This window comes from Diaphorina citri, unplaced genomic scaffold, assembly GCF_000475195.1.
Source record: "Diaphorina citri unplaced genomic scaffold, Diaci psyllid genome assembly version 1.1 scaffold872, whole genome shotgun sequence".
Classification (NCBI taxonomy): Eukaryota; Metazoa; Arthropoda; class Insecta; order Hemiptera; family Psyllidae; genus Diaphorina; species Diaphorina citri.
In genome coordinates, this window is record NW_007378304.1 from 55,631 (window position 1) to 77,359 (window position 21,729).

At 38.8% G+C, this 21,729-nt stretch overlaps 3 protein-coding genes across 3 annotated transcripts; 2 read left to right on the forward strand and 1 right to left on the reverse strand.

The window, feature by feature from the left end:
• Positions 1–187: 187 nt before the first annotated feature.
• On the forward strand, positions 188–7,601 carry LOC103512673 (neutral and basic amino acid transport protein rBAT-like). The gene is given in 10 exon segments (XM_026826083.1): positions 188–640; positions 1,004–1,032; positions 1,035–1,251; positions 1,731–1,913; positions 2,759–2,919; positions 3,537–3,662; positions 3,893–4,116; positions 4,913–5,060; positions 6,780–6,945; positions 7,364–7,601. Coding segments are annotated over 10 exon segments (1,620 nt in total). The 5' UTR covers positions 188–477; the 3' UTR covers positions 7,567–7,601.
• A 422-nt stretch (positions 7,602–8,023) lies between these two features.
• Positions 8,024–9,603, forward strand: LOC103512670 (26S proteasome non-ATPase regulatory subunit 9). The gene is made up of 4 exons (XM_008477449.3): positions 8,024–8,292; positions 8,514–8,613; positions 8,826–9,010; positions 9,299–9,603. Exons 1-4 carry the CDS (start codon positions 8,167–8,169, stop codon positions 9,527–9,529), a joined length of 642 nt encoding a protein of 213 aa, XP_008475671.1. The 5' UTR covers positions 8,024–8,166; the 3' UTR covers positions 9,530–9,603.
• Positions 9,604–18,931: 9,328 nt separating this feature from the next.
• Positions 18,932–21,234, reverse strand: LOC103512674 (alpha-1,3/1,6-mannosyltransferase ALG2). The gene is made up of 2 exons (XM_008477453.2): positions 21,187–21,234; positions 18,932–20,421 (listed from the first exon to the last, which is right to left on the reverse strand). Exons 1-2 carry the CDS (start codon positions 21,232–21,234, stop codon positions 19,243–19,245), a joined length of 1,227 nt encoding a protein of 408 aa, XP_008475675.1. The 3' UTR covers positions 18,932–19,242.
• Positions 21,235–21,729: the final 495 nt, after the last annotated feature.

Here is a 21,729-nt window from a genome sequence, read left to right on the forward strand (position 1 = left end):
AACCCGATGTCGCGTTACCACGTCATCGGGTTCGTAAGTTATTCGTATCCGTATCAACGCGGCGATGGAATGAAAATACCTTACAATAGATACAAATACCGTACAGTAATGGAAATACCGTACAATAGATTTTGCAACCTGGCAACATTGGAATATTGATTAGATTTTTGAAGTGGAGTGCTGGAGTGTGGAGCTGTGCAGCTGTGGTAGAGTGGTAGTGTGGTCTGTGGTCTGTGGTGTGGAGTTGTGGAGTTTTTGTTCTTGAAACTTGATCTCCTTGAAAAGCCAACGGCCAACGCCTTGCTTGTTGCTTGAACTGTTCATTGAAATCATTGAATTAAAATATCAATTCTTTATTTATAGTCTTAATCAGCTTCTTAGAACCATCTTGAATCTGACAGCCCTCATTATTTTTTGCTGGATCAGCCATCAAGTCGTGTGATCAAATAACCTTTGAACTCGTGAGATCAAATAACCATGGCTGAGCTTGACGGAGCAGGAGACAAACTGTTCCACGATGAAAGTTCTGCTTCACTGAACAAGGATCATGTGGAGGTGAAATTCGTGTCGCCAGAGAACGCCAAAAATGGAGATGCCAAAATCAACATCGGAGATCTGAAATCTTCATTTGCAGGAATGGGTGAGCTATTTCATGTTTTTTTTTTTTTTTTTACTGGTTAGCCACCTAGTTGGCTTGATTAGTAGCACCATTGCCTTGTAAAGTGCCAAACTGTGGGTCTTGATTCTTGCCTGGGGTGGATTTTTCCCAAACGCTTTGGTAGCGTACTTATAGGAAGTTGATCTTGTGTTCATGTTAACTTAATCATGCTGTCCTGTATTTCATGCAATTTATCATGGCTAGTTCATCTTTCCATCTTTTCTAAGCCAACAGCACAGAGTCTAAAATCACCAATTAGTAGGTACTTATTGGCTGATGGGGTTTATTTTCTGATTCGGTAAAATCCAAGTATTACCCTACTTATTTCTTTCTTACAATTTTCCAGAAAAGAAGAACTGATGAAGTTTGCCAATGTGATCCCTTCTGGGTACGTCTCCGCTGGTTCCTCTTCATTTTGTTCTGGGCAATCTGGTGTGGTATGCTATTTGGTGCCATTGCTATCATTGTCTACGCACCAAAGTGTGCTTCTCCTTTGTCTCAAGAATATTATGATAAGAGTCCTCTGTATGAAGTGGATGTGAAGAGTTTCAAGGACGGAGATGATAAACAGGATGGTTATGGAGATTTAAAAGGTAAAACAACTGAGTTAGTAAAAAGTATGAGGCTTAGGTGTAGGGGCAAACAGCTCTAAAGGATGGGTTAAGCTTCTACGAATTTAGTAAACAGTATAGATACCTATAGAGTCTTTTGGAACTGAGAACCCTTATGTTTTGTAATTTATACGTTAGATGTACCTATCAGATTTTAGCCACAAAAACAACATCAACTGCAAGACCAAAAACACTACGGTACCAAAACCATCAACACCAACAACATCAACAACATCAGATTTTCTAGGATCTACTTGAGTTCTTATTTGAAAGAAGAAAATCAAAACTGTGTGACCATTTTTGAAATGGTACAACTTGAGTTGTGTCCAATGCATTTTCAGTCAAAGGAAATTTTCAGAAGTGGACATCCTGCAACTAAATATCCAAGTCTATTACTTCTTTCGGTAAAAATTAATGTGAAATAAGTAAGAAAAACATTATCTCTATCCCTTCCTCTACAGGTTTTTCTTCCAAAGTGGATTACTTTAAATCCCTCGGCATCAAACAAATCTCCCTCTCCTCACTCTTGAAGAATAACCCAGAGGACATGAAAGGCTTGGAAGTATTGGACTTCAAAGAGATTCATCCCACCTATGGCACTTTGGAAGACTTCAAAGACTTGCTGAATAAACTGAAGGCAGCAGGTAATACTCGATTTTTTTCTTTCTTTTTTAGTCTTTATGTTATAAAGAGAACCTGAAGCAGATTTCATCCCTAACTATTCACTTATCTGAGCATACATGGAGACACTATGTGACTTTAGCATGATATTGTAGAGTAGGTAACATTCAATGTAGACTCAATCTTGAATCAAATATAACAAGAAGATAGTTTTCCACTAAAAATGCAACCTTTGTATGTGTGTCTGTTTTAGATATTCATTTGCTTCTCTCATTTTCACCCGACTACTCGAGCACCAAGCATGAATTCTTCCAGAAGTCTTTAAACTTTCTTTCTTTCAAGACTTTAATGTCAGTATTCTCACACTGTGAGCTCTTCCTCATACCAATGTTTGAAATTTATTTCCTTTATCTTTTAATGTCAGTATTCTCACACTGTGAGCTCTTCCTCATACCAATGCTTGACATTTATTTCCTTTAACTTTTTTTCCCCATAGGATCAAAACTGGAAAGCCGGGACTTTTGGTGGCTGTCAACTTGCATCAGTCTGACAACATCACTGTAGATCTGTCCAGTCAGTTGAGTGATGTGCCAGAAAAGCTATCTGTGCTCCTCACATCCAAATCACTAGCGAATTCTTTGCCAGTGAAGTAAGTAAATGAGACTAATTTTATTTCCTACATGGACCCTATTTCTATGGATTTTTTCTTTCAGGATATATCATGAAGTAGATTAGAATAGAATAGAATATACCCTGCTTATACTGCCAGAATGAGACTGAAAAGTCCCTTTACTCCCGCAGTCTAAGCAAGGTCTCATCAGATAGTTTTCCACTGAAAATGCAACCCTTGTATGTGTGTCTGTTTTAGATATTCATTTGCTTCTCTCATTTTCACCCGACTACTCGAGCACCAAGCATGAATTCTTCCAGAAGTCTGTGAAAAAAGAAGAACCTTACACCAACTATTATGTGTGGGCTCCACCCAAAGGTTATTCTTCTGATGGTACCCCTCTGGCTCCCAACAACTGGGTAAGGAAACAAAATGAAATGTATGTTTAGATTCATATCTAATAGATTAGGCAAGCTTTGCAACTAAGAGATATCCTACTACCTAAAAGTAAAAAGTAATATGTGGATTTCAACATAGTTGGAAAATAAAAATATGGTTGGTGTCAATTTAATATCCTTTGATTAAATTTCCCAAGTAGCCTTCTTGGTTGAGTGGGTATCACACTTGACTTGTACTGAAGTTCAGGATAACACCCCCATGACTAAATACCTTACCAGTTTTACAATGACCATTTACACCAGGTGTGCACAAACTGTGGCCCGCCAACTCTATTTGTGTGGCCCGCAAACTCTTTTTGATTTTTAAGGAAAAATCAATATAATTGTAAGTAATAATTTAAAAAAAAATAAAATAAAATAATAAATAAAATTGGGAGGAAAAAATGTGTAAAGATAATTTTTTCTGAATTTGATCTACTTACAACCTATTTTTCATATTTTTTTCTTATATTATACAGCCCGCGGCCAAGAATTTAAGGTCCAATATGGCCCGCGGTCACCTTGACTTTGTGCACCCCTGATTTACACTATATTTATGTCTGTCATCTCACTGTGTTTTTGGTTTATCCATATTTCAGCTCAGCAAGGAAGGTGGCTCAGCTTGGGAATGGAATGCGGAGAGAAAAGAATTCTATCTACACCAGTTTGGAAAAAATCAGGCTGACTTCAATTTCAATAATCCACAAGTTGTAGAATACTTCAAGGTAAGTACCTGCATAGGTAGAGTTAGAATAAAATAGAATGGAATACCTTTTTTTTTCAAACAATCTTTTATCTCCCTTCGTATCCCACAAGGTTGCAGCCATTTTGCTCGCATATTTACAATTTTACTCGAAGGCCTTTTGTAGGCCAATTTGTGGAGGAAAATGGGTCAATAAGATCAATATGTTCCAAAATCCAAATCCAATTAATTATTCCATGGTTCATATCACAGGAAGTGCTTGATTTCTGGCTCAAGCAAGGAGTGAGTGGCTTCAAGCTGGAGAACATTGAATATCTACTGGAGGATGTTGAGTTGAAGAATGAGACCATCAGCAGTCGGGCTGGTCACATGCATGACGAGTATGAGTTCTATAATCATCAGCACACTGCCCAGGCTCCGGGGATCGCCAAAATTCTCGACATTTGGGGAGCTACGGTGCACAACCACACCGGAGGGTAAGATCATGTTTTTTTTTTTTTTTTTTCATGGAGAAAATTTGTCATTCAAACAGAGTTAGAACTCCAAGAAAGATCAGTTTGCACACTAATTTTTATAGACAGGATAAAAATAATGTCATTTATGAGGAAATATTTAAGTAAGTACCTAGGTAGTATTAGGTACTTCTGGTTTTGAGCCTGGCTCACACTGCAAATTTTCTGTCTTTATAATCGTACGATCATCGAAAAAAAAGGACGTTCGGACGCAAAACTTTGTAAAGTTCAATTTATTGTGGGTGGGAGAACGACCTATACTAATGGCCACGTTACCGACATTGAAACCACAACAATTTATGGTTCAATCTGATTATCACAACATGTGTTAATTTTGGATTTTTAATTTTTTACCCACATGAGAGGCAGTCCTGCTAAAGTCATGATTCTTTTCTCGTTTCCCCAGAGTTCTCATTGTGGGGGATTCGCTCACGGAAAATTCAACCCACGTCAATCTGGTGGCACACAGGCTGGAAATAACTCCGACCTTGTCTGGGGAACAACTCAAGGTCATTGTGGACAAGTGGGCCAAAGAGAACAGAATCACCTGGCAGGACGTTCGGACGCAAAACTTTGTAAAGTTCAATTTATTGTGGGTGGGAGAACGACCTATACTAATGGCCACGTTACCGACATTGAAACCACAACAATTTATGGTTCAATCTGATTATCACAACATGTGTTAATTTTGGATTTTTAATTTTTTACCCACATGAGAGGCAGTCCTGCTAAAGTCATGATTCTTTTCTCGTTTCCTCAGAGTTCTCATTGTGGGGGATTCGCTCACGGAAAATTCAACCCACGTCAATCTGGTGGCGCACAGGCTGGAAATAACTCCGACCTTGTCTGGGGAACAACTCAAGGTCATTGTGGACAAGTGGGCCAAAGAGAACAGAATCACCTGGCAGGTAATATATAGTGCCCATTTATTTATACTGGAAGAATAGGACTGAAGAGTTCCCTTTACTCCAGTAGTATACTAAATTTGGAGGGCTAGAAATATCAAACATACCTATTTACATACCTATTTGAAATATCATTTTTATGTGGCCATCCTTATTCCTGCATGGGGCCCAAAACCTCCTATTTTGTCAAAAATCACTGTATTTTGACAATGTGTTATAATAGGTTTCTCTTCTTGTTTTGTTCTCACTTGCAGTTCGCTCTTGCAAGTTATGTGTAGTAATGCGAAAGCGGTGCCGAAGTACAATATTAAAATAAAACCAAACAAAAAAGTTATGTCTAATACTTGAGAATACTTTTATTGCTGAGTTGCTTAGCCCCTTTTCAACTTGTCTAAATGTTGCCGTGTAGAACTTTATAGAATAGAATAGAATAATCAATTGTATTTATCAATAAGATTTTACAATAGAACAGTTGCACTTACGTGAGAGAAGTTTCTAAGTCAAGAGCAGAAAAAATGAGGAACAATGGGATTTTCCTTTTTCTTCTACGATCTTCTACGGCTACGATAAATCGATGTGAAAAATACCGGTAAATCTTGAACTCTGACGTCACGGCATACGCTCCCGTACACGATGACGTCACATCAAATGTCCCGAACTCCCTCGCAGGGAACACATTAATGAGTTTGTGCGCATAACTGTGCATCATTTCTTGAAGTCTGACGTCACTACTCTTCGAACTTTTTCATTAGATCGGCAAATGAAAATTGAATTTTCGATCGTTTACAGTTATTATTTCGGAGTTTTGACTTCAGATTTGGATTTTTCACAACTTTTTACGTAGGAATCGACCTTTTATTCATAATTTTTACCCAACTGCAACGAATATCAAACACAATTCATGATTCTTTTTACATACCTATTTGAAATATCATTTTTATGTGGCCATCTTTATTCCTGCATGGGGCCCAAAACCTCCTATTTTGTCAAAAATCACCGTCTTTTGACAATTTGTTAATAGGTTTTTCTTCTTGTTTTGTTATTGCTTGCAGTTTGCTCTTAGAAGTTTTTGTCTAGTAATGCAAAAGCGGTACCGAAGTACAATATTAAAATAAAACCAAACAAAAAAGTTATGTCTAATACTTGAGAATACTTTTATTGTTTACTTGCTTAGCCCCTTTTCAACTTGTCTAAATGTTGCCGTGTAGAACTTTATAGAATAGAATAGAATAATCGATTGTATTTATCAATAAGATTTTACAATAGAACAGTTGCGCTTACGTGATAGAAGTTTCTAAGTCAAGAGCAGAAAAAAATGAGGAACAATGGGATTTTCCTTTTTCTTCTACGATCTTCTACGGCCACGATAAATCGATTTGAAAAATACCGGTAAATCTTGAACTCTGACGTCACGGCATACGCTCCCGTACAGGATGACGTCACATCAAATGTCCCGAGCAAAACTCCCTCCCTTTGTGCTCATACGTTTCTGCGCATCATTTCTTGAAGTCTGACGTCACTACTCTTCGAACTTTTTCATTACCTAGATCGGCAAATGAAAATTGAATTTTCGAACTTTTAAAGTTACTTTTTCGGAGTTTTGACTTCAGATGTGGATTTTTCACAACTTTTTACGTAGGAATCGATCTTTTATTCATAATTTTTACCCAACTGCAACTTCTCCATTATAGTTAATCCATTTACTTCCCCCCTCTGTTACAGTGGAGTTGTGCGGACGGAACGCTCAAATGTGCTCCCCCAGCATTACTCGATGCTCTTAACATGGTGAGCTTCCTTCTGCCCGGGACTCCGATAACGAGAGCTGGTGAAGAGTTGGGTCTCATTGCTCCCTCCCTAATGCCCTGGAACTCTTTGGAACCTAACAAAGGTGAGCACACTCTTACATCTTACCATATTGTTAAAACAGTTGTCCTTATAATACCGCCATTTATCGCTAATTCGCTACCCCACGTGCACTTGGTTTCTATTACTATTAATTTAGAAAAGGGATACGAAGTAATTTTATGTCGAATTTACTTAACGCAGCAGCATTTATTTATTTTTTTTTTTTTTATTTAATATTGGACATGAAAGGACCCCCAGAAATTGTTTCTAGATCCGCGTTCCATAAAAACTTGTATTAGTTGCCATCAGGAACACAGCCTCAGCGAATTTTAAAATTTAAATCCCTGTTAATCCTTCAATCTCCGTAAGATAGGTAACATGCCTATCTAATGGACACAGAAGTGTAACTTAACTGCTAATTTATTGTAACACATGTAACTCACTCTTTTCCACTTTTGCAGGCTTCACTTCAGGTCTGTTACCACGGGGTGGATCAGGGCCAGAAATAGACGAGTCACTCAGTGTTGATGTTCAGAGCAAGGATCCCACCAGTCACCTGGCCCTGTACAAACAGCTTGTGGCTCAACGAGCATCGCCTGCGGCGCAATTCGGATCCCTACAAACGCTGGCACTGAATAACTCCGTGTTTGCATTCACTAGGTGAGTTTTTTTAGACCAAGGATATGTTTGCTCTTTTAACTCTGGTAATGTTAACACTGATAATTGAATTAACCAAAAAACTGCCCATGCTCATTCGGCCTAGCCTAGTGTGATGCTCGAGTAGGAGGCAAGGTAAGCTAAGGGTGTGGCATCGAATTGGAAATAATATTCACTGTGTAGTTTAGGGTCTTGATTTGAAAGAATCAATCAAACAAAAGATTACTTTACAGGATTACAGGCAAATGAAGGCAAAAGTCCAGAACAAAAATGTGTACGTTTCGTTTTTAACTTTTTATCTGAGTTTGTTTGTTATTGTTACTTTGTTTTGTAGTTTTGTTTACAAATTTTAAATTTTTTTAAAAGTTCGCGCGACTTTATGAAAAATTGCCAACTTCACGCATATGTACAACTCGTGAATTTTTGAGACCCGCGAAATTTTCAAAAACTTGCTTATTGAAATTCCATGAATAAGCAAAAGGGAAAGGATTAAAATATTATTAGAAATTTAGAAATTTCAGGAAATTGCACCATATTAGCAAACCCTAAGGTTTCATCTACCAAAAAAGTGAAAATTTGTGTGTAAATTTACAACCATAGCTCAACTATGGTCAATATGACCTATCAAACAACTTCAGAATCATTACCGGTCCGAGAAAAGCTGACACAATTGATGAACAAAAGATCTGATCTGGAGAGTGAACTCAAGGCATACTTGGATATCTTAAGTGCTGTAAGTATCTTCTCGGACACATCTGTAAAACTCACAAATTAAAAAAAGCACCCCAAGCTTCAAATATTGCTCTCTTGAAGGTTCAAGAAGTACCTAGTTCTCAAAAACAAATCAAATCCATTTATGTAAAACATTTTTGCTGAATTTATTGAAAATATATCAGTTGTCTAGAAGTTCCAATCTACCACCAGGTATTCACCATATATTATTTTTATTTTCAGAACCATATTGGAATGAATGAGCCTCTCGTAGATTCAGAAGGCTACCCAAGACAAGATGTGGATGTCTACCAAGTGAGAAATGCACGAAGCCGAGTAGTGTGTAAGTGTTGATACCTTCCTTTGTAGGTACCCAAATTAGTAGGACCATCACAATAAAGGTGTCCAGGTTTTACATGGTTTGGTATAAGAAATTTGTGGTTGAAACAAAAGATAGCCACCATCCTGATATACAGAAGATTGACAGAGAATTTTGATGATAAAAAAAAGATCTACAACTAAAGTGTCTAAAAGTATTATTCTAAATCTCCCCAGGTATCCAGAATGATCTCCGAGCCCTTATGAAAGAAATTGAGACCAACTTGCACCTGGTCCATTCCATTGATGGAGCTGCCTCACAAACTAACACATCAAGTCCAGTGAATCAACCAGCTCCCATTCTGTTCAACCCCATTGCAAGGATTGGAGAAGTTGTAGTGAACTCCCCAGCAGAGAGAGCTGTAAGTATCTGCAATTAGGAACTCTAGACTAGATTGTGACTCTAGACTAGACTAGAATGTGATCTAGAATAGATCTAGATGTGAGATTATGGCTGTGTCAATTTTGTAATCTGGCAAGCTGGCAGTAGATGTTAGACTCTGCTAACACATTTGGGAAATGGCTGTTTTTTTTTACCAAATGGGTAAGAATTACCAAAAATCAAGTACAGAGCTGAAAAACTTTAACCCTCTTAGGAATTTTAGCTGGACCTCAGAGTTCATTGTCCTCATCTGGTTTGTCATTTACAGGGCCTTGTAAAAGATGACATCATTCTTGAGTTTGGGCCAATCAATTCCTCCAACTTCAAAAGCCTGCAAGACATAGCTTCCACAGTGCGAGCAGGGGTTAATACAGACATTCCCATTACAGTACTCAGGAATGAGGGTACTCGACAGAGGTTGGTGCTGAGGCCTCAACCCTTTGAAGGCCAAGGTCTGGTGGGCTGTTATTTCTTGAATGTTGAGAATGTTGAACGCTGAACATTGTTTTTTCACCATGGGTTAATTTTTGTAAGGTGACTAGAGACCTGAATGAGGAGTTGAGTCTTTTACCCCATTGGTCTACCTCTCTGCATTTTCAAATTAACCTCATGTGCATCAATATTTAGATAGTTCTCAGCTTCTCAGTCTTGCACAGAAGTGAAAGTTACAAAATTACAAGTGTGTTTTATTTTATCCTGTACGTAGGACTGAAACGTTCATGAATTTCCACATTAAATCAAATGAGGAGTTGAGTCTTTTACCCAGTTGGTCTACCTCTCTGCATTTTCAAATTAACCTCATGTGCATCAATATTTAGATAGTTCTCAGCTTCTCAGTCTTACACAGAAGTGAAAGTTACAAAATTACAAGTGTGTTTTATTTTATCCTGTACGTAGGACTGAAACGTTCATGAATTTCCACATTAAATCAAATTGCTGGAGGTAGAACAGTTCTTATATATTTGTTCTTATGAGACCTTATGATAGAGATATTTAACATTTTCTATCATCACTCTGTGGGCTCATTTACCAATACAAAGAGACCAAACTTTTGTAAGGGTCTCTAGTCATATTCTTGAGGATTTGTACAAATTATTACTTACATGATTATAACAATAATGAATACAATGTACATATATACAATAGCTATTAGAAGTGGTGGGGGAAATACCATTTGCAATGTCATATCAGATGTCATTGTCATATTTACTATTGGAGGAAGCTCTAAAAAAAGTTATGTTGTAGGTTATGGTTATGGGACTTATGGGTTTTAGGAAAGTTAAGTAAGGGTAATAATTTTTGCTGATAAAGGTGTAATTTTTGAAGAATCGAACTAGGAACCACCGGACCAAACCTACTCCTTTTCTATTTTGTTTCCTAATGATTAGATTTTATTTTCTATTTTTACCTAAGTATTAGATTTTATTTTCTATAGCCTATTTTATATCTTCAAGCATGTACAAACCCCGAGATGTGCTAGACATTTTTTTTTTTTACTTTCTTTCTCACTGGTTATAGAGATAAAACAATTCCAGCTTTTTTATGATCAGCTGGCCAAAAGTCACCAAAAAGTGCCTACAACAAAAATGTGAAACAAACAATCTCAAATTTTCAAGCAAAAATCTGCAGTGTACATAACATATGAACTTAAGAACACATCATTCCTATGTAGTTACCATGATCAATACCGCTATCTACGTTTGATTTGGTGCATTAATTGAGTCACCGTGTGTGGGGTCAATTTCAAAGTTGACTTGAAAAAGTTCATCCTGGATTGTATGAAAATTATCTTCAAGCATGTACAAACCCCGAGATGTGCTAGACATTTTTTTTTTTCTCACTGGTTATAGAGATAAAACAATAATTAGGGTAAAAATTCCAGCTTTTTTATGATCAGCTGGCCAAAAGTCACCAAAAAAGTGCCTACAACACAAATGTGAAACAAACAATCTCAAAATTTCAAGCAAAAATCTGCAGTGTACATATGAACTTAAGAACACATCATTCCTATGTAGTTACCATGATCAATACCGCTATCTATGTTTGATTTGGTGCATTAATTAAGTCACCGTGTGTGGGGTCAATTTCAAAGTTGACTTGAAAAAGTTCATCCTGGATTGTATGAAAATTCACACAGACTGACTGTTGACTTGAAAAAGCTGAAAGTTGACTTGAAAAAGTTAATACTGCATTGTATGGAAAATCACACATTCTGTTTCATTCTACTGAAAACACTGACCATGAGCTGTTGTCCGTGGCCCTGTCGCACCCCATGCTGTCGCTGTTATCGTGAGCCTTGCTGTTGCACCCAACATCCCGAGCCTGACTCGGGTTTCAACGTCAGCCTGTGCAACATCCTCGCTCTCCTAGCGCTATGGATGCTATTTGATCTATTCTGTTGCTATCTCCTAAGTGATGAGTTCTGCTGGATAGCCTCCTCTGTACTCTTGTCAGCGTTGGCGGGCCTCGGTGTTATCTATCTGTATCAAACTGCGTTACGGTTATTGCGAAAACGTTAGCTGTCGCAGACGAGAATTGACAAACATTTGTAATAGGAAACTCAGAGTTGTGATTTGTGTTTTGGTCATTTACAAATATGTAGTAGCGTTTTTGGGAGATTAGAATTCTAATATGTTTGTAGTTTGTTTGTTTGTTTTGTTTTTTAGTCCGTCCTTCCTTTATTATTACGATAGTAATAAAAAAGGTATAGTGGACGGGCTATTATATTCCCTTCGGTGTCTGTCAGTCGGTCTGTCTGTCCCCATAGAAGGACTTGCCCAAACCTGGTCGACCTATATATCAAATTAAAGGTCTTTTTACCAGGAACACGAAAATGGTGGTGTAAATTTTGTCCAGAGAACCATAAAGCCAAAAAACAAAAAAAAAAAAAAAAAAAACTTGTTTTTGGGGGGATTTTTTTCACATTTTCTCACACAAATGAGCTCTGATCTTGAAATTTGTCGCGACGACCTATGAACTCAAAGCGAGAAAGTTTTAGATAACACTTCAGTCGATCATTTAAGACCGGTTTTAGCGTTACCTATGTTAAGCTACGCCGAGCAAGGCCAATAAATGGATGGGTGACTTAAACCTTATATTGGGAATAAAGGGAGAACGGGCTCTAGTCTTGATTTTAAATCATTACATGAAAGTAAAATCAATAAATCAAATCAAGAATGATAATAAACTGAATATTAAACAAATTAGGTAGGTACATAGGTACTGATTTTCTCTAATCACTACGGGCTGAAAAATTCCCGGAGGGACGGACCCTGCTTGTTTTTTTTTCACATTTTTAGCCAAATTTCTGAACAGCTTATGACAACCTACCTACAACAAGTTTAATTTCTAGTATAATTGTATATTCCTACATTCTAAAATTAAAAGTACCTATCTTTTCTTCTTGAAGATTGAAAGTGATTCCTTTCTTTTGAACTGAAGGTACCCGTCAGTAACTTACACAAACTGTTTCATCCTATCTCATCCGGCTATCATGAGTTGTTGTCCGCGGCCCTGTTGCTCTCCCTGCCCTCGCTGTTATCGTGACCCTTGCTGTTGCATTTGTATCCAATGTCCCGAGCCTGCCCCGTGTTTCAACGTCAGCCTGTGCAACATCCTCGCTCTCCTGGCGCTATGGAGTCTTTTTGATCTATTCTGTTGCTATCTCCTATGTAATATTGTTACCCAGACTACCTATGGCTATTTAATCAGAGAGTTATATTTTGATCTAAGTCGAGATATTTTAGGGTGTGTGCTCTGAATGGTCTCGATTTGTTTTTATGTAGGTAGGCTCTGGTAACAGACTGTTATCTACATACTTCCTAGGTATGTTAAATATTTAGATTATTGATGGTTCAAAATAATATTGATAAAATAAGTTCACATTTAGATTAGGCCAGCCTATAGTTAGCTTGGAGGGTTGAACCGTAGAACGTATGGATTGTTAGTAGGTTGCGGGCTCGATTCCCACCAGGGGAGAATTTTATCCTAATAAACAGAAAACTTCGCTCTCGGAACGGCTGGCTTTCTTCGATCATTTCTTCGGGAGGATAAAACATTAGCAGTTACTGTTCCCTCTATCAAACCTCTTATCACGTAGGTATCGCTCTTATCGAACCCGCGGTCTAGCGCTTACAAGGCAGACGCTCTTCCAAGACAACTATTAGGCTGGCCATTAAGTATAAAATCAATAACGGATGCTGCAGTTCTTTCACCAGGTATACCTGTAGCCTCTGCGTCTAAGTACTCTAAGGTCATTCTCACATTGATTTGAAGGTATGACCAGCCTGCCATTGATTTAGCCAGATGAAGCATAAACCTACCAATTTGCATAATCTCAGGGGGAAGGAAAATCGAAACCGACGACGGCCAAGACATTACCAATTTGACGGAGGAAGGCGGCTGTCGGTCACGGGGAGGCGTGGATCCGTCACAACCCTCCGTGCATGTGGAGTATGGTAACCTACCAAGTAAACCATGCTGTAAGATGTAAGGTTACTGTAACAGCAAGCTCTTATCGCCCAGAAAGCGAAGAGAAAAGGAAGACAGGATAGGCGAAAGCCATAAGTTCCAAGAACCTTATTGTAAATGTAAATGCAGTTTCTTTGTGTTATTATGTCACAACTTTGGTGCTCACTGCAGCATTGTAGGATTTATGACTTTTTTCAATTGTTGGTATCAACCGTGCTATGATAGCTATGACTTGAGAAATAAAGCTTACTTAGATAGGTGTAGCTCTCACCCAAGTGTTAATAGGTACATGAAAATTATCTCGGAAACAATAAAAATAAAATTACCTCAATATCCAATTTGGACAAAGATATACGGGTCAGATATTTGGGGGCACGGTTGGTCCAGTGGTAACGCGCTTGCTTGCCATGCAGAAGGTCCCGGGTTCGAATCCCACCATCGACAAAAAATCAATTGTTGGTACCAACCGTGCTATGTTAGCACAGCTATGACTTGAAATATAAAGCTTACTTAGATAGGTGTAGCTCTCACCCAAGTGTAAAACATAAAAATTATCTCGGGAACAATAACAATAAAATTACCTCAATATCCAATTTGGACAAAGATATAGGTAGGACCAACTTATTGAAATCCTATAAGTTTACCTATCTGCATAGCTGCACTTTGCACTACTTGGGGATACGACACCTACATACCTATATATATCTACCTTAAATAGTTCAACTGAGGTGTAACCTACGGCCTTCGTCAAGAATAGGTATCTACTGTGAAAAATTGTTGCTTTTAATGCTGGTTACACTAATGCTGTATTAGGTACTATTGCGCCCCGCCCCACCAAGTCAAGAAAGTTTGACAGCGCCATACTTTATACATACGAATCTTATAAATAAATAAATAAAGGGCCAAACTACATTATACATTAATACCTGATACATTGTACATTAGGTAGGTACCAATAGGTCAACTGCGTTTGTTTTGATATCGCATAATTGGCATACCCTTGTGAAGTGTAACCGCATCGAATGTGGGGTATAGGTGTATCCACAGGTGCTTGTACATACCTACTGCTGAGATGGCCACTATAGTTGTGACATGCCTATGGCATAGCACAAAGAATAAAATACATCTTTACATTTCACTTGTAATCCAATAACATCCACCTTATCACCCAACAGCAGTGGCGTGGGGTGACATATTCAAAAGGGCAAACGATGAGGCCATACATGATTTACAAAGTATGCCGATCTACTGTTTACAAAGTATGCCGACCTACTAAAGGTGTGTCCAAACATAATCGACCGGCCGTCGATCGATGTCGCTGAACCGTCCACACTGCCTCGACAACATAGATTAATCTCGTCGATCGACCAGTCTACGTTAGGACACACATTTAGGTTTCAGGTTCAATCATACCTTTTCTTTTTTACCCGTCGCTTACGAGTACTTACTTTACTTTCCGTGTCCAGCTCGATCGTCAAATCTTGTCCATCCAGTAAAGAGCGGTCTGGATAACACCAGCTTACGAGTAAGAAGAGGTTTGATAGAGGGAACTGTAACAACCGAAGTCTTAACGTCCCGAAATCGGAAAGATGAGACAGGACAGGAGAAAGTCAGTCATTCCGAGAACGAACCATTATCCGTTGAGGATAAAGTTCACCGCGAGAATCGAACCCGCGACCTAGCGCTTACAAGCTTACAACAGACGCACATGGAAGAGGAGGACAGGATAGGAGAAAGCCAGTCGTCCCGCCCTATCTGGTTGTAGGATAAATAAGTTCGCCCCGGGCGGGAATCGAATCCGCGAACTAGCGGTTACAAGACGGGGACGCACGAACACACCACTAACTAACAGGTTATCTATTCGCCAATGTCTAGCTCTAGAACTCTCTAAAGATGTTTTAGTATCTCAAAATACGACTTGGGCCATGAACCATTGGCCTCATGTATGTATGGTTCGCACCAAATGAAGGTGGTAGGGTACTTTCATGTCTTCTATATCTATAACATTCATATTAGAATTGATATTGTAACCTTCATGTCCGTTTGATAGTCATAGACTTCTTCTAGACCTCTTATTAAAAACAATCATGGGCCAATTATAAATAAGGCGCACCAGCGTTTTTGTGATAAGAAATGTAGGTTAAACCAACATACTTACCTATGTCAGCCTATCCTACATTTTCTTACCTATATCATGGGTGGGAGATGTCGGCTAAGCCAATAGAGGTTTGTTTATGCAGATTTTCATTATCTATTCAAGTGATTACAGTTAAAACTTGCTCTTTTTTTCTCCCTTCTGGCAAATGAAGATACGTAACGTTCTAAGATGGCTGTAATTCTGTAAGGTTCCTCTAACGTTCTGCCTATAAGATGTGATAACAAGGACCAATAAATGCCACTAGTCATTAGCGTCATTATCACTACCTACCTATTATTAGTACCTACACTAAGCCAGCGATAGCACGTTGTACATTAGCACGTTGAATGCATCAGATCCCGATGGTCCACCTGCCTCGGTAGCGTAGTGGTCAAGACGCTCGCCTGGTAAACAGGAGGGCGTGGGTTCAATCCCAGCCGAGGCATGGAATTTTATCCTCATTTATTTGAGATTTTGACCACATAATAATGGAGCTCTAAGGGTTAGGTGGTAGAGAACGCCTAAGGCGTTAACCTCGCCTAGTGGCTACCTTCCACTCAAGAGTCTTTTTTTTTTAAGAGGTTTGACAGGGGGAACTGTAACTGCTATGGTCTTATCGTCCCGAAATCGAAGAGAGAAGGAAGTTTTTTTTTTTTTTTTTTTTTTTTAAGAGGTTTGACAGAGGGAACTGTAACTCTAGGGTCTTATCGTCCCGAAATCGGAGAGAGAAGGAAGACAGGATAGGAGAAAGCCAGCCGTTCCGAGAACGAACATTATCCCATCAGGATAAAATCCGCCCCGGGCGGGAATCGAACCCGCGGCCTAGCGCTTATAAGGCAGACGCACTACCAACTAAGCTAACTAGGCTGGCAGGTACCTACACTAAGCCAGCGATAGCACGTTGTACATTAGCACGTTGAATGCATCAGATCCCGATGGTCCACTGAAGTTTAAGCAAAGTTTCGTGGTTAGTATCCAGATCTCCGGATGGGAGACCATTCTCAGTAATCACTTGCTGCTGGCTTAACACCGTCACGCCTCGCCACTTAACACCTTAGGAGTTAAAATAGAGTGTCCTAGTCCTAGTGTGACGTTAAAACTCCTTGTAAAAATGACTTTTTCATCTCTAGGTGACCTTTTAAAATGAGAATCATTTTTTTTTTTGTCTGCCACAAAAGAGATTTTTTTTATCATAAATTTCTGAGCTGGGTAGATGGCCTTTTTCAATTACTCTTAATTATCCGGTCATAAATCCAGGCCCAGAGCGAGGCACTTAAATCCAATTACTGAAACTAATCGTCGCCATTAACTCTACATAAATTTTACGCGTGAGAAATCAGATCTCCCTTAGGATATGATTGGTTTATTTTTGGCGTACGCTCGGACCGTCAGAACGTGTGTAGCGGTAAAAATTCCGACCCAGGTCTTTCATACGGTCTGACAGCTAGGAAGCACCCCCCACACACGGTCTGACTGTCTGACAGACGTTCTGAGTGAGTGGTTGGCATAAAACAACCGCTCTCCTTGCTTGTTATTGTATTTAATTTCGAATCCCGTTTTTGCTGTAGTGTAAGATGATACGTACAAACTAAAAGGTTGTAAAAAGGTCATGTTTGAACTTTGAAATTATCTCTCTTCCTTTGTATCCCAATAATGGGGAAAAGGCAGAGTAAACCGAGTCAAAAAAAAATGCACTTTTTGATTAAATGGGTAAAAGGCAGAGCAGACCAAGTCCAAAAAAAATGCACTTTTTGATTAAATGGGTAAAAGGCAGAGCAAACCAAGTCCAAAAAAATGCACTTTTTGATTAAATGGGTAAAAGGCAGAGCAGAACAAGTCAAAAAAATGCACTTTTTGATTAAATGGGTAAAAGGCAGAGCAGAACAAGTCCAAAAAAATGCACTTTTTGATTAAATGGGTAAAAGGCAGAGCAGACCAAGTCCAAGAAAAATGCACTTTTTGATTAAATGGGTAAAAGGCAGAGCAGACCAAGTAAAAAAAAAATGCACTTTTTGATTAAATGGGTAAAAGGCAGAGCAGACCAAGTCCAAAAAAATGCACTTTTTGATTAAATGGGTAAAAGGCAGAGCAGACCAAGTCCAAAAAAATCGATTTTTTTTTCGAGTATTGTATCGTTGGAAAGAGCGGTCTGAGGGTGAGGCTGTGTTTATGTACAGGGCTGAGATAGGCCATCGTCGGCCTTTTTGCGTGTAAAGTTGGCGGGAAATTCGAATTTTTGATTTTTTTTTTTTCCGCAACTTGTACAATCTGAATTCATTTTTTACTTTTTATCTTTAGTTTGCACGTTTATATTATACTTTTCATTTACCCACAAGGTTGCAGCCATTTTGCTCGCATATTTACAATTTTACTTGAAGGCCTTTTGTAGGCCAATTTGTGGAGGAAAATGGATCAATAAGATCAATATGTTCCAAAATTCAAATCCAATTAATTATTCCATGGTTCATATCACAGGAAGTGCTTGATTTCTGGCTCAAGCAAGGAGTGAGTGGCTTCAAGCTGGAGAACATTGAATATCTACTGGAGGATGTTGAGTTGAAGAATGAGACCATCAGCAGTCGGGCTGGTCACATGCATGACGAGTATGAGTTCTATAATCATCAGCACACTGCCCAGGCTCCGGGGATCGCCAAAATTCTCGACATTTGGGGAGCTACGGTGCACAACCACACCGGAGGGTAAGATCATGTTTTTTTTTTTTTTTTTTTATGGAGAAAAGTATATTATTTTTATTTTCAGAACCATATTGGAATGAATGAGCCTCTCGTAGATTCAGAAGGCTACCCAAGACAAGATGTGGATGTCTAATGTTGGAAGTCATTGTGTTTGTGTCGTAGATTATATTTAACTTTGATATCAAACATGAGGTCACTTCCTTTATTTTGTACAGTTCCAGAGCTCAGTGCAGAGATTTTCATCATCTTTTTAACTGACTATATTTTTTGTCTGTTTCAGCTCTACAGTAGAAAGCTCAGCGGTTACACTGACTCCCTACGCAGGGGCAGTGTTCACATTTGTCCCTCGGTCTGCAGCTTGAATCTCATTCCCCTCCCAATCCCACCCCATTTAACTACCCATTATTATTTTTTGCTTTGAACTGTCTCTGTTTGAGATGAGGTTTGTGGTCGTCTCATGACAAGAGTTTTTATGATTTGCCTAACAATTATTTTCAAATAAAATTGACTTGAATTTCCTGATGCATTTAAAGCTGAGTTCTTTTCAATTGTTTTTGATAATGTTTCAGAGATTTCAAGAGAACAAAAAATCATGGTGTCAGTTTCAAAATAGTTGGGTGAAAATGTAAAATTTATTTTTCATTATTGGGAAAAAAAAAGACATACTTATAAAAGTTAGAGTGGCTTATAGCATAGTTAGGTATCTAATGTGTATAGAATTTTGGAGGGGGGAGGGATAAATAGCATGTAGACAAAATAATTTATTTATAAAATGGGAAACAAAGGAAATGCATTATTCAATCAATCACATAATCTAGAGCAGTTGAGTTGCTGATTCTAGAAAAAGGTTTCCATTTAGGTATAGGTTTCCATAGCAAGTCTTCCATCAAGGAAAGCATTCATACATATTTATTTGGTTTTCTTATCCAACATGTTATTAACAATGGTATTCAATTGGATAGAAAATGCTTGGAATGAAAACTTCTCATTGAACCTGTTGAATCCAAACTGAGAGAATTGTTGAATGATATTCCCATCATTGTCCACAATTTTCTTCATAGCTTTAGCAAAAGCTTCTTCATTAGATTCACAGAGGAAACCTGTCCTTCCATCAACAACAGATTCTTTAGGACCACCAGAATTAACAGCTATGACAGGTCTCTTACAGAACATGGCTTCAATGGGTACAATACCAAAGTGCTCATTGGATGGTGTGTAAATGATACAATGACAAAACTTGAAAAGGGAAATTTTTGCTGCATCACTTGGAGATGTAAGGAATAAAACATTATCTGAGAGCTTCAGTTTCTTCACAAGTACTCCAAGCTCCTTGTAGTATTCAACATTCTCAATGTTGTGTGGGTCATAACCACCTGCCACTACTAACTTCACATGAGTTTTCATCTCATCACTTAATCTAGATCTCAAACTATTTAATGAATAGATGGCTAGCTCCAGGTTCTTTTTCCTCTCGTATCTGTTGATAGATAGGAACACAATATCTTCTTTTCCTGGCAAAGGATTAAGAACATTTTCTATTGGCTCTGGTGTGGTCTTTTCCAAGCCTTCAGTATACACAGATGGATACAAAATGTCCAAGCACTTGTGATCCAGAGATCTGAATGTGGCTTGCACCACAGACTTGGTGAATTCACTGTTCACCACTATCTTATCAGCTTTACACGTAGTCCATTCCTCCAGCTTGTTCAATGGGAAACGGTAAATAGATTTGAGAAAACTTCCTTGTTTACTCAACAACTGGTCTGGGTAATGACAGTAGAAAAGCACTTTAAATTGCTTTGCCTGTAGGATAGGAATACAGATAGATACCAGGTCACAGAACACAAGATCTGGTTTCTCACTATACCAGGCGACATAGAGAGCAATCACTATCATCCTCAAGTACATACACAGGGCATAGAACTTGCCAAATATATTTCTCGGTAGCCAATCACCAATGACTTTGACAGGCAGAGTACCATCTTTAGTTTCCTTGAAGCAATGGTCTGCGTTATGATGAGACGTAATGAACTCGACATTAAAACCTTTCTGTTTCAAGGGCTGGTTTAATACCGTCACACCCCGCCACTTAACACCGAGTTAAAACAGAGTGTCCTAGTCCTAGTGTGACGTTAAAACCCCTTGTAAAAATGACTTTTTCATCTCAAGGTGACCTTTTAAAATGAGAATCATTTTTTTTGTCTGCCACAAAAGAGATTTTTTTTTATCATAAATTTCTGAGCTGGGTAGATCGCCTTTTTCAATTACTCTTAATTATCCGGTCATAAATCCAGTCCCAGAGCGAGGCACTTAAATCCAATTACTGAAACTAATCGTCGCCATTAACTCTACATAAATTTTACGCGTGAGAAATCAGATCTCCAGGTGGCAACTTCAAGGTATAGGCAATCCATTTATCCTGATTATGATTTTAGTAAATAATAGTAATAGTAATAAAAAATAGTTAGGTCATCTACTTACTATTATGACCGAAGGCAAAGTAATAGAAGAGATTAATAGTCGCATAAACAGAGGCTCGGCTACCGTGAGCTTTCGTTATGTCGTCAGGCCTGCCAAGTTGCCAAGAAATTTAATGAGAAAACGGCCAATTCGGATACGCCCTTCTCCAAACTGGTTCATCCTTATACCTGCCTCGGTGGTGTAGTGGTCAAGGCGCTCGCCTGGTAAACAGGAGGGTGTGGGTTCAATCCCAGCTGAGGTATGGTTAATACTGCATTGTATGGAAAATCACACATTCTGTTTCATTCTACTGAAAACACTGACCATGAGCTGTTGTCCGTGGCCCTGTCGCACCCCATGCTGTCGCTGTTATCGTGAGCCTTGCTGTTGCACCCAACATCCCGAGCCTGACTCGGGTTTCAACGTCAGCCTGTGCAACATCCTCGCTCTCCTAGCGCTATGGATGCTATTTGATCTATTCTGTTGCTATCTCCTAAGTGATGAGTTCTGCTGGATAGCCTCCTCTGTACTCTTGACAGATCCTTCAGGGGGAGTACGAGTATTTGGAAGATGTCCGTGAAAAAGAATCTCACGACTAATGAATCTGCGTGGAAGAGCTCACTTTGTGAGAACCCTGCCATACAAGCTTGGAAAAAGGTGAAATCGGCGTAAAATTTTCCACGATACCCACCCAATTTTTATGGCCAATACGTAAAACCATAAAAAAATCCGTAATTTAACAGTATGGGTGCCAGCCTAGTTAGCTTGTCTGGTAGCGCGTCTGCTTTGTAAGTGCTAGGTCGCGGGTTTGAATACCACCCCGGGTAAATTTTATCCTGAACGGATAGGGTTCGTTCTCGGAACGCCTGGCTTTCTCCTATCCTGTCTTTCTTCTCTTTCGGGACGATAAGACCTTAGCAGTTACAGTTACCTCTA

Excerpts from the sequence above, each read along its gene's own strand:
- LOC103512674 (XM_008477453.2), bottom strand. The coding sequence starts at position 21,234 with ATGTTGCACAGGCTGACGTTGAAACCCGAGTCAGGCTCGGGATGTTGG. Across the intron at positions 20,422-21,186 it reads AGTCAGGCTCGGGATGTTGG|TGGCGGGGTGTGACGGTATT; the intron begins GTGCAACAGCAA and ends CTCGGTGTTAAG.
- LOC103512670 (XM_008477449.3), top strand. The coding sequence starts at position 8,167 with ATGGTCAATATGACCTATCAAACAACTTCAGAATCATTACCGGTCCGA. Across the intron at positions 8,614-8,825 it reads TGCACGAAGCCGAGTAGTGT|GTATCCAGAATGATCTCCGA; the intron begins GTAAGTGTTGAT and ends AAATCTCCCCAG. Across the intron at positions 9,011-9,298 it reads ACTCCCCAGCAGAGAGAGCT|GGCCTTGTAAAAGATGACAT; the intron begins GTAAGTATCTGC and ends TGTCATTTACAG.